General features: G+C 38.2%; 1 protein-coding gene across 1 annotated transcript in view; it reads right to left on the bottom strand.

The window, feature by feature from the left end:
- The window catches only part of LOC104404320 (mirror-image polydactyly gene 1 protein-like), a gene marked incomplete at its 5' end in the record, with an annotated part of 73,713 nt that overhangs the window by 22,753 nt on the left and 34,041 nt on the right, over positions 1 to 16,919 (bottom strand). Inside the window, one exon of the mRNA XM_010012720.1 lies at positions 4,279 to 4,373. Coding sequence (XP_010011022.1) covers positions 4,279 to 4,373 — 95 coding nt within the window. The remainder of the gene's footprint in view (positions 1 to 4,278; positions 4,374 to 16,919) is intronic.

Raw genomic sequence — 16,919 nt, 5'->3', positions numbered from 1 at the left:
TCCTCAGCTTAAAGAGTACTATAACGAAACAAATATATTAGTAAGCTAGAAACTCTATACTGTTCCTGTTATGCAAATTTTCATTTCTGATATGTATTTTGGGGTTACTATCCAGAAAATGCCATTTTCCTTTTAAGACATGAGACAGAAACAACATAAAAAAGACTAAACAGAAGCAAAGAACCTGTCCAACTATATTTGGAGCCAATTTCTTCTCCTTTCTGTATCTGAACTAGATTCTTCGTCCTTTTCCTTTTCCTCCTTTTCACTCCTCCTTCCTTTTAAAGAAGGCTAAGAAATGTTCTGGGATGTGCTTTCTTTTCAGAAAGTCAAAATCCAGATGGGAACCAATGTTACATCATTTATGCCCGAAAAGTTGTTTAATTTTGGTTTGGGTCTTTCAGGCCTTCCATGAAACTCTAGCTTCATCTAGGATTTACTTTCTACTTCATCTGCAAAGAAGTATGGCTTACAACACAGACTTCTTTCACAGTTGGAGAAAAAAATTTGAAGAGCTGCAAACAGCAGAAGCTACCAGATCACAGAATTATTGAGTATTTCAGGTTGGAAGTGATCACTGGAGGTCTTTAGTCTGACCAACCTCCCTCTCAAAGTGATATCAACTATAAGATCAGACCGGGTTACATATGACTTTAGCAAGTCACGCCCTGGAAATCTCCAAAGATGGAGATGGAAAAACCCTCTGGGCAACCTGTTCCAGTGATGGGCATCTCTCATGGCAAAAAGATTTTCTCTTTTAACCAGTCTGAAACTCTGTTTCAATGCAAGCCTGTTGTCTCTCACTCTCTTGTCATGCAGCACTGTGAAGAGCCTGTCCTTAATAATCTCCTCATAGACGTTGTCAGGCTGCTGTTAGGTCTCCTTGAAGCCACCAAAGAAAGAAATTTTTCCTTTTCCCAGGCTGAATAAGAACAGTACCCTCAGTCTCTCTTTACAGTGCAAATGCTGAAGCTTCCTGACCATACTGGTGGCCCTCTATCAAACTCCCTCCCATCTATAGGTTACTTTTACTGTGGATCCAAAACTGGATGCAGTATTCTACACACATAACAGGAATTTTTCTGCTGCTTTTTTTCCTGAAGGTTTCCACTTCTTTCTCCTTTGAGCATGCCTGTGCATACATACATTTGCATGTTCACACATACAGATATTCCGGACCTAAGTATCCCTTCCCTGATTTTGCATACTAAAATGCTATTTGGCTTCTTCTGGGTTATACTAGTGTCAGTGAAAGATGGACCAGTATAATAATACACATTTTAATGTTATATACATATATGCATTCAAAAATTGTGAATATATGCACACAGATATTACTTTTATGATCAAACCGCTACAAAGTGGCTGTGTAAAAAGGCATGGCTTTAGGTATCCCTCGTACACTTCAACATTAGCTTCTAGTATTTGTTTTGTTGTGGGCTTTTTTTTCCCTTAAATTTGTTTCTCCCAAGTTGATGTTGTACAAATCTCAGTTAAAACAAGGAAACAAAAAAGAAAAGTATGAGAAAATGCTCTTTCTAAGGTCAAGGAAGACCTAAGAGCAGAAGGAGGAGAAGGCACCAAATGAAATCAAAATTCCCAAGCTACTGTCATGCTGGCACTGCAGAGATGACAGAAGTTGTGAAACGCTGGCAAACAGATAAGAGAACAGAAGGTGAAGGAAGTGTGCACCCTGCATAATAAGGTGTCTCACTGCAGTTCTACAGTTCAGATGAGGAGTGAAGCATGTGTGGAAGCCTATACTTTGCTCACTGGGGAGCTCTAAAGTCCAAAAGAGAAAAAAGTCCAGGGAAATGTAGTCTTGAACAGCAAATCATCTAGCTAACTCATCTGGATCAAAGCAACAAACTTTTACCTCAGTCCAAACTAGGCTGTCTGAAAAACATTCTCAGTGCTTACACTAGATTACTATAGCATGGGAAACACTAAACAGAAATAGAAAGACCCAACAGACATCTACACAAGCATTCCTTAACTAGCTTCCACATACAAAACAAAGAGTAAATATTCACTCATTTGGGATGGCCTGGGAAATGCACTCTCTGCTTTGTCATTCATGATTATTGTGCCCATCCCACCCTTGGTCTGATACAGCGCCCAATGCTTTATGCACATGACATACATTCTTTTCTTCATCTGTCTCATTTGGCATGTGTCCAAAGTACTGCCACCTATTTATTGGATGACAGAGGCTGCAGATGTTCATGTAATATAAGGAAAACTGTGATCAAAATGTTAAGAAGTTCATCATAGTCCCAATAATGGTGTAATTTATTTCTAACCAAGGCAAAAGATAGGCTTGAAACCTCAAACATGGCTACTAGGCACTTAGTGCTACTGAAATAGCTACTAGGCTACTAGTGCTACTAGGAGTTGTTTTTGTTGCCTTTAACATCCTCCACCAAGTTCAACTCCAGGTGGCCTTTGGTTTTCCTAGCCATGTCTCTGTATGCTCAGTGTTTCTATACAGAGAGGTTGTGGAGTCTCCATCCGCAGAAACATTTAAAACTCAACTGGATGCGGTCTGGGGCAACTAGGTGGCACTCCTTGAGGAGGGGGTTGGATGAAATGATCTCCAGAGGTCCCTGCCAACCTCAATCAATCTGTGACTCTGCAGGTCCACTTCAGAATGCATTAGAAAAAAAAAAAAAAGCATCAGTGAAGTAGGAGATAAAAGTCTTTCAGTTTTGATGTTCTGAATTAGTATGTAACTTGTATAACTTAGTAGTGGTACAACAGTTCTTGCCCCAGGGGATATTCAAGTGAACATTTCCACACATTATGGCTATCTTGCAAATGCCACCATCAAGCTTACATTGAAATTTTGCCTTTTCAAATTAAACACCTTAAGTTAATAACATGGTACATTCTAATGGTGATTCCTGCAAGTCATGATTGTTAACATTTTTGAGATTTAAAGCATTTACATGAGTAAACTAACTGCTGCCTACTACAGCTGTTAAATACTATGTATTAGCGAAAAGTTGATATGCTGTGTCAAAAATATAACTCATAAGTCAATGAATAATCTCCTGCAATGTGCAGAGACAAACAAGCAAACTCTTAATTTCTGAAATATCAATACAAAATTGCATTCCATTTAAATGAGTAATATGGGCACTATAATAATTTCTTTCTAGTTTGGTAAATCATACCATAATTTGTGCACACACTAAATGCTGACCAAATTCATTAAAAGCGATAATCACAAATTGCTTGGGATTTCTATTCACTATTAACAGGCCTTAAATAAATGCCTATGAGATTTAGGAACAAAAGTTGGTTTTGAAACTTCCCTCTGAGGTTTTAATAAACTTAATGAGAAGGGGAAACTCAAAAAACCTCTAGAAACCTGAGTATTTTTTACTTGTAAATGCTGAAACACTGAAAACATACACAGTTCTACTGCTGCAGACGCTTTTTAGTCATAACTAACTAGTCCTCTTTATTTGCAATGAACATAATATTCACACTACATTTATTATTTACCTCTGCAGCCCACATCCCTCATCACAGACATTCAGCCTTCAGATTCACAAGTTTCTGCTGTGTTGATGCCAATTCTCCTGCCTTTAACCTGCTGGCAGCTCTGTATCCGCTCTCACACAGGAGGTCAGGATGAAATGAGAGCTGTAACCCAACATCACTCCATAAAACAACCTAACTCCTTCACTGGACCACACAGAACTTTTCCTTAGGGACTAAAACCCACTGATCCAAGCAAACGTTCAGTGTAGCCCACCTAAATTAACGAGAGAAGGGCAATTTCTCTCATTCTCTGTACTGCTACAGAAGGCAAGGAATTAAAACATATATATTATATTGGTGCTGAAAAAGAAAACAGACTTCTAGAATTACAGATTTTATTATTTTAAAATACATGTTGATTAAGTTACATAAGTGCAGCAAAGAGGGAAGAAACAAAAAGTTCTGTCAACTGGTTCTTTTGTACTCATGTTTTTAAGTGAACACATTGCTATAACACAGCTCTTTCATTTTTTGTAAGAATCGACTGCCAGCAACATTCCCCTTCCCTTAGAAGAAACTAATAGAAAATTTAGGCTGTAAGAAAGTGACTTCTATTTCAAAGAAATGGTTGGTGAGCAGTAAATCAGAAATGTAAGCCTTGATTCATTGATGTATTCACATTTCCAACAAATACTTATTTGATAAGGCCATTTCCTCACTCACAGTCAGACACAGTACAGAAAATTTCCCCTATGAGTCACTGATTTATATTAGTATTAATTATTTTACCTGTAATAAACATGCAATGCCTGGATTTCTTCTTCTAATTTTTTGCACTGTTGAAGAGCAGCCTCTTTTTCTTGTTGCAAGGCTATCAATTCTGCCTGTGAAATGATAAAAGAATTACAAACAATTTATTCAGAATATACATATTGCTTTGAAAACATAACAAGCCTTTGTGCATTAATTTCAGCTGTGCTCTATTACAGTTACATATCCAAAGCTATAGTGTTTTATAACACTGCCTATTTAACTCTTATGGAAAACACCCTTCTTGTTCTAGCACTGCAATTGTTTCTAGTTTGTTGGGGTTTTTTTCCCCAGCAGAATGATGCTGTGAACGGCTTCCCCCATTTATACAGTAAACTTTTTAAATGGCTTAGGTTAGACTTCTGTTCAGCCAAGTGTTTATCAACAAACGTATTTCATATTGATATATGTTCCTATAGTGCAAAACTATTGAGCAACACATAGCAAGTGAAGCAAGGCACTTGGCCACAAACTACCAGTGTAAACCTCTTGGTCTGCACAAGGCTCTCTGTCTGTTCAGCATGGCACTTTTGGTGAGAGCCAGCGGCTGATGTTACCAGCAGGAGAGCTGCTGGATAACTGGCACCCTGAGCGGTGGTAGACGATGAGGCAATGGGGGCTGACAAGACCGTCACCGCTGGCTCATTTTGGGATCCGGGTGCCTTCTCACCCAGGACCTGGATTACAGTGGAGTGAGGGAATCTGTGAGCAACCGCTGTCATCTCCCACCTGTGAACCCTTCCCGGATGTTTCCACTCCCGTTGTTTATTCACATCATGCTGTGAAAGGCTGTGACTCTCAACCATTATGGAGATTGCAGCATGTGGCTTGTAAATCAGGAAGGTAGCCAGCCCCAACAGGGCCTTATGGTTAAAAAGAAGGTAGGAGAAGCAAGTACTCATGTATATTTAATAGGGCCCTATAGGTTAATCACCAGTAATTTTCAAATGTCCAGTTCCAGTAGCACTGCAGGACTTCCTTGAGGGCCCAGGTACCATATAAATTATCTTCACATCAGTGGATGATTAATTGTTGTAACAACAAATAAGATCGGGCTTGCACAGCAATTCTTTGACACATGAGCCTGAGCGTTGGGCTGCTTTCCAATGTTTTTAATTCATGGTGTATGTTATTAATTGTACAAATTGTAGAGCCCCAAACCAAGAGGTACATGTGCGAGAAACGCTCACTGCAGACTCTGCCAGCTCTTCAGGATAGCGTTGTGGAAAAGTTTCTTGGTAAATTAAAGACTTGTTACAAGAGCTATGAATACATGAAGGGAAATGCACAGAGTTCAGCCTCTAGTGCTGCCAAACTCCCTGTATAATCATGAACAACCCTGTCTGTATGCCTCAAAATCTCTCTCCTAAAACAGGGCTCCCACTTGCTTCTGTTTCCTGTTTGTCTATTAAGACCTTAAGTCTTCAAGGCAGGTGTTTTACTGTTTACTGTCAACTCCCAGTCATCTATGGGCAATTTATTCTGCTGGTTGATTAATCATGTCCTGGATACATGGCTGACTGCTGGTGAATTTTATTAAACACCACATTACACAAATGCAGCTACACAACCAGTCTCTGCACTGTGATGTTCAGTGTATCATGTTGCATGCATGATTTTGCATTGCCCTGGGTACAGAACCTACCACTGTAACTGCTCCTGCAACAGACATCCATAAAATTTTTACAGAAAGTTCACTAGAGAATAAACCAAACTTTCCTACTGTATGGAGAGTTCCTTCAGCTTTAAAAGCAGAAAGCGTTAATCTTTAACCTCTGAGTGACAGTAGTTTAGAGCTTCTGATACTGAGAACAATGTACTGGATGCTGGCAAGCCCTAACTCCTGCCAACAAAAGGTTAAAATCCTCTACAGGTGAGCCTCTTGTCTGGTGCTGCTTGCTGCCTTGCAAGCAGAACTCACAGAACGCAAGGATCTTAGCCAAACCAAGCTATTTCTGTAATTATACTGTTCTGTAGGTGAAACAACATTCTTAAAAATTGGAAAACACGCTTGAATCAAAGTAGGTGGTTTGTTCTAGCGGCCAATAATTAACATCCTTGCCAATTTTCAGTGTACTGTGAAGTGTGATTGAAATGGTAGACTGGAAGGAAATGTTTGCAGCTGACACACCTACTCATGGAGAGATTAACAGCTAGTCTCTTTGGAGAGCTATCATAAAATATAGACCTAATGTTCCACTTGCTTTTCAGGACAAAAGTCAGAACGCAGTAGAGTCTGAAGACTCTTATTTACATCAGTTTTTCACCAGAGAAAACTGCACTTATTTGGCTGGGCTTGCACCAGTAAAAATAACAGGTGAATTAGGAGCTTTGGATAAAACAAGCAAACAATCTAACAAACCCCCAAGACAGCTGCAAAAAATGAAGAGAAGAAAAGAAGACATTTGCTAACCTCCCCAGTAGCACATAGTGGGGTTGATACTAGGGAGATGCATGAGACCATAAAAATTTAAGCACAAGACTTCTCTTCTGCACAGAATGCAGCCATGCAACAGAACACCCCATCATTCACAGGCCTAAAGGGTGGTAAATACAAATGAATGACTCAAATATCCTCTCAAAAGAGAGATGTCTTCTTTCACTAGAAGAAGGAAAGCAAAATGGTGCCTCTCACAAAGTCAAATTGCTAACTAAAATAAGGATGCCTGCATTACTATAAAACATTTGGAAGACTCCTCTAATGTATATTGAAATCTATCCATAATGCAAATGGCAAAAATCCTACATGAGCTCACCTCTAGTAATAACAATAGCTGCTTGGGAACTTTGTAACAAAATATTATTCCTTTGGAAAGTGTCAAGCTCTGGAAATCAGAACTCTTCACAGAAATGGGTAAGTTTTGATTAAATTTTTTTTTGGAAGGCAGGGTAAGGAAGGCACAATGAGAGAAGAAAGAACTACACTCAGGTGGCTCTGGTGGTTTTCCCCAAAAAGGTCAATGTAAAGGTGAGGATGGTCACCACTTTGGTATAGGGGTCACCTGCAATGAAGTTCCTGTTTAGTCCAGAAAGGGTTAAACAGATCACTGATCACTGTGATATGGTCTTTTTCTTCCGATTTTGTTTTGCCCACAAGATCCTCTGCTTTCATATTTAGTTTAAGATGGATAGATTCTTTTCCCTTCTATGCCCCACCCCCACCTTCCTGAAAAAGAGAATTCTTGTTTCTACACCTATCCCATTTTGCATTTTAGCAAACAGTTACCTGCCAAAAATTTAAATTTTGCTAATTGCTATCTATCAAACCTAAACCAGCCTGATCTTGACTAAGAAAATATCATTACTGATCCTTTTGTTATTGCTTTTGTTTCAAAATATCTAAATGAACAATGCTGTGTGCTTTCTTAAGCCAAAGGATGGAAAAATGCAAGACTTAGGCAAAGGAAAACAGGGAGTAAAACTAATTTTTATCTTCTTCAAATTCCTCTAGGGCAAACATGAGCATCCTCAACTCTAATCTAAATTGAGACGCAAGAACACACAGCACCCTATGCTGTCAGGTTCCTTGTGGGTGAGAGATGGCTTTTACAGTGCTTTTCAACATCCAACAGAAGGAAAAAACCCAAAAATTCAATGACCTTGACTAATAAATCTTCATATCTTTATCTTTTTACTGATTTTTTTCCCCATGCTTTTATAGAAAGCATGTATATTTCCACCTACACGTATTTATCGAAAACATATATTTTTCCCTCCTTACATAGGCTAAACAAACAACCTTTTGTGTTACCTCTCAGCAAGCAAGATCTATATTCTCCTGATCAATTCAAACGCATCTCTCATCACTGCTCTGCTAGCAGTATGCCCTAACTCTGGTGGAAATATATTACGTGATACATTCTTGCATCCCTTTTGCTCATAGTCACCCTCTGATGTCTGTTCTCCTGCCCGCTGGTATTACCCAGCTAACAGTGGAAATTCTTATTCATACTGGAACAATGATACCTTACACTTGGTACCACTGAATTCCACCCCACTGCTTTTATTTTTCCAGTACTTGAGGCCATTCCAACCTTTCTACAAGATAGCTTGAACTTATTTTGTATGAATAACGTCTCCACTTTGTATTAATAATATCTCCCAGCTCTGCATCATCAAGCAATTTTGTTGGTATGATGTTGCTCTTCATGCCAAAGGTTCTCAATGACAATTAAAGAAAACTGGTTCAGCACCAATCGGTGAGAAACTGGAGTGAAATTCCACTAGTGAAATCCTTGGACCTTAACGTTTCTCTGTTCAAAGCTGTTTGCTGTTACCTTCCTGCTAACTAGTTCCTTATTGCCTTTGACTAATCCCTCATCTCCTTCATGGGTACATGACATTTTGCAGACAGACATGAGCTCAACATGCCCATCCTTCCAAACACGAGATGCTAGGTAAACCCAGTTAGCAGAAAGCAGCATTTCCCACATTAAGCTTGTGCTTGCTTGTAAAATAACAATGTACACATTCTCCAGTGTAATGAATAATTTTCCATATGGCACCACATGAAGCTTATGTGTTAACTTATATTTAACAAGTTTCCTTGTCTAAATAATCAGTATTCATACCAAAGAAGAATTCTTGCATGATCTTACTTGGGTGAAAGTTGTACTTCAATCCACTGTTGATGGATCCGTGCTTTAAAATAATTTTCCTTCCAAATTTACTCTGAAGCCTCACAATAAAGACTAACTGGTCTGCAATTGTCAGAATTCTGTTTTGTTTTGTTTTTTTTTTCCCTTCTAAATATAGATGCTGCCTCTGCTAATTCCCTGTCATATTACACTGTACACTGCTCATCATATTTATTAAAGAACTTCACTATCATTATTGTAATTTCAGGTATAAACTCTTTCAGAACTGGGGATGGAAACCTTCCATTATCCCAATCTGAGCACAGTAATCTGTTGAACAGCTAGGATGTACTTCATTTCCATAGATTCACTTTTCTTAACCCCTGTCCTTGTAGTTGACATCAACATGGCCCAATGTTGAGAGAAAAAAAAATAAATCATACAGATCTGGATTATCCTTGATCTCTGTGCCATTCTCAGAGTGATGGCAGACTTCCTCTTTCCTTGTTCTCATTTCAGTCGTTACACTATTGTTTGTTTTAATTTTCTTTCCAAGGGCCAATTTAGCTTAACCTCTGGTAATTTTCATTTGTCTTTATATCTGTTTTCTAAGATATAACTTCCTTGCTTTATAAGTAAATTAACTTCTAAGAGTTAATAAGAGTTATTCTTACTTTATTCTTACTGCAATTATAACCAATCCAATTAGAACTGATACCCTTTCCACCCAAAGCATTTTCCACCAGCTTGACTGAGATGCCTGTAAACATGCAAGTATTCCTTAACTCAGTCAAAGTTGCTATCAACAGCTTTTTCTGCTACTGATCCGGGATATTCCTATGGATTAGAAGAAGGCTGGATGATGATTCTGGAGAGCCTCAAAGGTCATTTCTGCAATTTATGAACTCATTTATACTCAGTAGAGCTGTATAGTGTGCAAAGATGGCATAAGATGTCTTTCTGCTCCTTCAGTCCTATTTTATCTGGAGTCTGAAATGGAATCTAGCCACAAATGTACAACTGAGAATTGCCCCATTTCTTATGGGGTAGAAGTATGTTTCTGTTGATATTAGCAGGCTAGGTAGACAGCAAGAGGTCAGGTGTCTTTCCAAGGCAGCAGGAGACTAGGAGGGTGAAACAAAGGCTTCTTTTTTGCTGAAATAGAATGAATAAGCAAGAAAAAAAAAACAAACCACAAAAACAACCTCTGGAAAAAATACTTTAAAGCTATTGGAGAAATATTTTTATCTTACACTATTTTTAATGCTTTTACATTTTACACATCATGCCACTAATAGGAGCACGTAACGTGATGGAGCGGGTCAGGTTGTGAAACATAATGATATCCAGCTTCTAACCATTCTGTCATTTTTACATTAGCAGCTGCTACTTAGTGTAGATTACAACAGCTCATCTTATTTTCCGTATCAAAGTGTCAACATATCAGACTGTTCCACCACCAACAAAAGCAGGTGATGCTTTCATCTAGAAAAGAATATAAGCACTTGTCTTATTAATTAGGGGATCAGAGGTTTTCAGGGTCAAGAAAAAGACTCCAGCTAACACGAGGGGACTGAAAATGCCTAGCACTCTAATATTAAACACAGTAAGTGATCTCCTTGTTTTTTAAATCACAGTGGTAACGTGTGAAACTGTTTCATTACAATGCAAACAGGGGACAGGTTGACCTAGAAAATTAGATAAAGTGTTTCAATTTGCATTTAAGTTCCAGCTACCCTTGATGATTTTAAAATGAAAAGTGAAAATTAGAACTCTACTATAGTAGATGTCATAAATTACTGACACATTATGAAAGACATAATTAACAACAATAAATGCAAATTTAAAATGTAAAATTAAAGCTTCATGTTGAATTTTTGAAATTTGAAATGTAGTTTCTAATATTGACCAAATAACATCCCTGGGAGATAAACTTAAATTGGAAAAGTTTGGAATACAAACTAAGATCATCAGAAATTCACGAAAGTTTGTTTCTCAGTACATCATTTTCTAATATAGTTTTTAGTAAGCCTATCTTAACTTAGAGTAAATCAAGGAACTATGTTACTGATTCCTGATGGACCTGCGCTGCTGTAGAGGATCAGTACAGCTAGAAAAACTACCCTGCAAAAGTGGCTATAGGTTGTTTGCAGGTGTGAATTTCAGGGTAACTGTTGGTGGTGGGAACATTAACAGCCTTTAAGCCGCAGCTTCCCCCAACAAACTAGCACAACCACACCCGTTTTGACATTCCCTCTGAGCACAAAGGAATGGGATCTCAACAGCAAACATGACCTTTATGAGTTTGCACCAGGATCAAACAATTAACCATAATAAGATTTTACTCTACCATCTAATACTATTGTTGGTCAGAATAAATATCAGTTAATGAAATTTTTCTGAAACTTTTTTTTTTTTTAATAAAAAACACTGTTTCACTGGAACAATAATGCCTTGTGAAGATGCACTGGTTTAGATGGAAATACTTCTGAGGAATGTCAGGCTGAATTTCTGACAGGAGAGAGAACTCCTCCCCAGCCATGTAATTATTTATTTGTTTTGGATGCAGAAACCTAATGTTGAGTCTTAGTCTTTGTGCTAACTCACTCTGGAAACAGCAGAATCCCACCAGCAAGAATACTTCCCTGATCTGAAGTCTTGTGAATTACCCAAGTTTCTGGTGATTTCCATTGGTCTGTGTCATCTCTCTGGGACTGGCACAAATAATTTTTCATCAAACTGCTAAGTATATGAAAAGCAAATCCAGACAGAAGATGCATCATGGGAAAGGAGACCAACTCCACAACTCAGCCATCAAAATGTTTGAGGGTGCCCAACTTGGACCAGGGAGCTGAAATCAGGGTTTTCACATATGATGTGAGTGCCGCAACACTGGCTTTTCAGTATGTATAGGTGCATCTTTTTCAGTTACTTTACAAATAATGTCTTAATGTTTTCTCTTACTGGAATTACAAATAGTAACCCCATAATCTCCCTTTTATTCCAAAATGGAACCATCATTTGTCTACCTAATGCCACTTTCCACAACTCAGTCTTTACACTATTCCTAATTTAGTATTTTTAGGGAGCTTCTTAGAGGACCTGCTATCTGGGGTCCAGACTCTTGTCTTCATCACAACCCTAATTCCCCAATAAGAATAAACAATCAGAACATATGAATATTGCTTGTATAGTCTCTCATTTCTGAGAGGTCCTGTTGTGACTGGGATGACAGCAACTGGCCACAACAAATATGATGCAGATTGTACAATAAGGAAAAAAAATTTAAAAAAAAAAAAAAATCAACAAATAGCTTTTTATTGCTCTATCAAAGAAAATGAAAGGCTCCGATAGTATTTTTGCCCAGACCAGGTACTTATCTGGTCCATTTTATTACAATAAGAGCAAACTTAATATCAACTAATTATCTTAAACCAATATTGTACCATTATGCCCGAGATGTGAAAGTCTCATTCTTGTACTGCATGGTCACATCACACTGGGAAGCATGCGCTGTACCAGCAGTATTTGACAAGCAGTTCACTCCTTCACCTAACGATGTGCCCAAATGAGCACATATTACAGGCAGATTCAGTCCATTATCACATTATGCAAGAAAATGTCTGTATGAAATGCTCATGATATCTTTCAGTGAGAATTGAGAATTTGCTCATTTAACCATAAATATGATATTGATACAAAGTTTCTTCATCATCTGCAGTACTATTTTGTAACATCCTATACTTCTTCCAAGGAATATACACTATATTGAAATTGCAGGAAAAATTAGCTATTCAAAGGACAATGCAAGGCATGTGATGATTGTGTGAGACTAATACAGGGAACCATTTTATTATAAAGAATGATTCACAGAGTGAGGAAGATTAATTTGGAATTCTGCCCCTATGAGGTTGACCCAAAACTGATTGACTTCCCAGGGTCAAGATTTTATTTATGGCTTTCATTTGTTTGCTAAAAACCCTAGAGATAACATAATACATACCTACAATGTGCATATGGATAATCACCTAAGGATACTGCAAAGCTTATTTCAGGTAGGGTATAAGTCATGACAACAAAAAAACTAGAAAACTTTCAAGGATGACATCTCCAAAATACATTCATAGCTGAATTGAGCTTTGCACATAAGCGATGTCATATGCAGATGTGTTGACCTTTTAGTAGGAGGGATTTTATTAAGAACACAGGCTGGAGGTGTAATTTTAAGTAGCAAGTATTTAGGTCTCCATATACAGATAGGTAGATATTTGTCTCGTTACTAAACCATGAGGCACACTGTGAAAAGAAAATCAAAATAAAACAATCAAGAAGACAGAGGAGCAAAAAACCATTCACAACAGTTATTTCTGCACAGTAGCTGTGGCTTTAGAATCTATATGAAAATAACAAAATCTGTATGAAAACCAAAATCTATATGAAAATAACAAAAGTAAACTAATCCCTTCAATTCTCAGATTAAAGACTGCTTAAATCTGTGGGCATGTGGAAAGGTCATTTCTCCATGTTCTGTAATTCAGGTTTGGCCTTGGTGACATCACACACTTTGTTTCTGATCTAAAAATCAGCTGGAAAAATGCAAGTTCAAATAAACAATGGGAAGACATCAGCAATACAAAGAAACCTGTCTTGTTTGAAGGGAAAATAAAGCACATTGTTTTGTGCATGGTGTATACTGTTTGTCTGAGGAAGCCTTCTTATGTCCCCTTTCATGGCTGCTCAGGTAACTGGACTAGAAAGGGGCTAGAACATCCCTTCTAAGGCAGACCAGATTACCAAAAATAATCTTAAAACAAGGAAAAAAAACCTCTCTGTAATAAGCATGTTTCCCTCAATTCTGAGAGATGTGAATTGCTTCACACACACCATGAAGACTATTACACTATATAACAAACTTTACTGGCAATCTCCTTAGGGGAAATCAAGAAAGCTGGAGTGAGCTGAAGAAGCCTTCCAGGTGGCACCTGAGACCTACTGGCAGGTTATTCTGGGAAAGCTTCAAATGTCAGCACCCATGGTAAACCTGTTGCCCATGCAACTGACTTTGGACACTTAGGATATCAAGTTGGTATCTGCCACAAACAGCAAGTTGCCAGCACAGGATCCAAAAGGTAGTGTTGTAATATTGTCTCAGAAGATTTGCAGTAACAAAGACCTTATTCAATAAAAACAACGTTCCACTCAGCCCCAAAAGTGTCCTATCCAGTTCAGGGCGGAACTGAACTGGCAGAAGAACAGAAGAAAGTTCACGTTGCGGCCAGACACGTTTTATCTGTGCTGCAGCCAGAAACTGTGTGTGCTTACAGGGCTCTCCGCCTGGTACATTTTCAGGCTCCGCTAACAGACCCCAAACTGACCACAACAATCAGCTCTATTGCTAAAAAGAACTGTCTAGAAACCATTGTCTGCCCTTGAGATCTACTGACATGAGCTGCCTTGTGTTACCATGTCAACCATAGCTCTCTTCTATCCACCACTAAAAGGAAGGGCTGCTAACACCAGATTGTCAAAGGGGAACAGGCCCTGGTACACAGTCTCGTTTGAAGGCATTGTCTAGGAAGGTGGGTTAAAACCCTGCCAGGGAGCTTTGTAACAAAAAACATAGCTAATCACACGTCAACATGCAAGCCCATGCCCTGATCCTATTTTAGTTACTAGAGTAGATACAGATAATTTGTCTTCTTAAGTAATAAAAGCTTAAAAAACTTGACCAAGATTGATAAACTGGACATACATGAGTTTGACTGACAATTTTCTTCTCTTGCTACCAGTAGGCTGGTGAGGCACTCTTGACTGTTCAAGAGGTGTCACCCACAGCTCCACTCCAGGAATGCAAAAGTAATTCTTGCCTGGGTAAATCTTTCTAACCTTACTTCACTACTCAACCTCTATTGCAGATTCCCCCTTATAGTCCAAGTTCTTGGCTTTGACCTTTGATCAGCCATTGACCATGCCCTTCCATTGACGTTTGGACTTGTTTACCCTTTGGCTTCTCTGTTATGAGACATTATTACAGTTCCTTACCCCTGATTTCAGTGTGACAGCAGTCCAGCTGAGACAGTGCAAAATTTCGCAAGTCTCTTTTCCTTAGGAAAATATGAGATCTTTCGTGCATTGTCAAAGGGTCAGAAAAAAAACCATGCAAGGCAGTAACTTGAGCAAAAAGGAGTTAACAATTTACGCTTCAAAGCTTATAATTGATGCTAAGTGATAATACACTCCAAATTATAACCTTTCACGCAAAGAGAAGGAATGACTGTTACCTCTTGACAGACAGTACTTCTGCAGAAGGCAGCAGTGTCTAATCCCACTATCAGGATTAAACTACAAACCTTTTATAAAAGCCACGAGTCTGCACAAGATTATAAAAATTAATTGTCCCAGTGATTTAAGTGGGATGGCTTCAGTCCATAACTCTTCCAGGATTTGGAAATAAAAGCAGGGAAGAGCTTGAGTTAATATTTGGTATTTCACATTGTAGTCTCCACCTTATGGAAAATGAATTACTTACAGGTATACACATTCAAATTTATCTGATATTTTTGTACACACAGAAATTCAGAATCAAAGTGCTAAGTTCAACAGCAACTGTTACCCTTCATAAAAGAATAAATCATTACTGAATAAATGTATCTGTTAGCAGGAAAATTAGGAGTAAGAATAAATCCATGAGTATATGCCCCACACTGATATGTCCAGACCTTAAGTACCAAGAAATGCCCAAAACAACTTTGAATCTGTCAAGTCTGTTAGTATTACTTTTCCTTTGATATCTGAAGTTCTGATCAGACAGGATAGCAAGAAAATTTAGGCTCTTTCCCCAGCTGGATTAGTGGTGTATGTAGCACCTTCTCCCCTGGGAAAAGGTGTCCGCTCCTGAGGCTGGCTGCAGGCTTCACTGCCTTGAGCCACCTGTGCAACTGGGGTGATTGTGAATTTCGAAGATGCTGCGAACAAGCTACCATCATGTCTCTTGTGATGAGAGGATCCTCAGCAGGTAATTTAAAACAGTTTCACTTTCAATCTGTGCAATTCTTGATGTGTAAAAGGGATCATTCATATTGAGTCTGAATAGCTTGTGCTGACTTTGACCAGAGCAACTCCCTGAATCTTGGTTTCTCCACAATCTTACTGCAATGTTTTCCACCCAAGTAGAACTCAGACTGAGGATTTAAAATTAAAGTAAGAAAAACAAATAGAGGTGTTTATGAGGACATACATTTAAGTCTTTATAGGAACCATCTTGTCTGATGGAAAAAGTACAGGAGAAGATTCAATAGAAGGCACCTTCCTACTGAATCAGCAGGGGATGGACACCTCCATGGATTGTTATGGAGGCTATACCTTTTGATGAGGTCTGTTGATATAGGTGAGTTACCTTCACTCAGGTCCCAAAAGTATGTTCTGATACTAAAAGATTTCTGGTCCTTTCTGCAAAAATCTATTCACTAAATTTTATCTGAGGTAATCACATTTCCCCATATCTATTTGATTAGATTCTTTGTTGCAGGCAAAAACTTTTTCACTTCCTATCTAAGTTTTGATGCATAGTTGCAGAACATGTCTAAATTTCTGTTGCAACTCAGACTCAGCTACATTCCAACTGGAAAAAAAGGTAGTTGCTGCACACCTGATAATTCTTGTAATCTTCAGAGAAAGGAAGTGAAGGGAATGAGAAGAGTCATAAATTACCCACAGTCATTTTCTTTAACATCATAACTTGCAAAATGAAACAAAAAAAACCATTGGAAAGACACGTATTTTTGTCAACTATCAAGTACTCCAGCAATTTTCCACAGTATAATCTAATGCAGGTGTTTTTCTTTTCTCTTATTTGTGCAAGAAAAAACAAACCATTTCAATCACCAAAGATTGTTGTGCACAAAAATCATGCCCTGATAAACCCAGACACCAAACATGTCTCTATGTTACTACCTTACAGTTAGAATTTTAGCCAATGTTTTTGTTTTAATTTGTTCAAAGTATATCTTATACTTTTTCACTGCACCTATTATACGTTTCTTC

This window comes from Nestor notabilis, unplaced genomic scaffold (genome assembly GCF_000696875.1).
Source record: "Nestor notabilis isolate BGI_N333 unplaced genomic scaffold, ASM69687v1 scaffold13944, whole genome shotgun sequence".
NCBI lineage: Eukaryota > Metazoa > Chordata > Aves > Psittaciformes > Psittacidae > Nestor > Nestor notabilis.
This window is presented reverse-complemented; position numbering and strand designations above follow the sequence as displayed.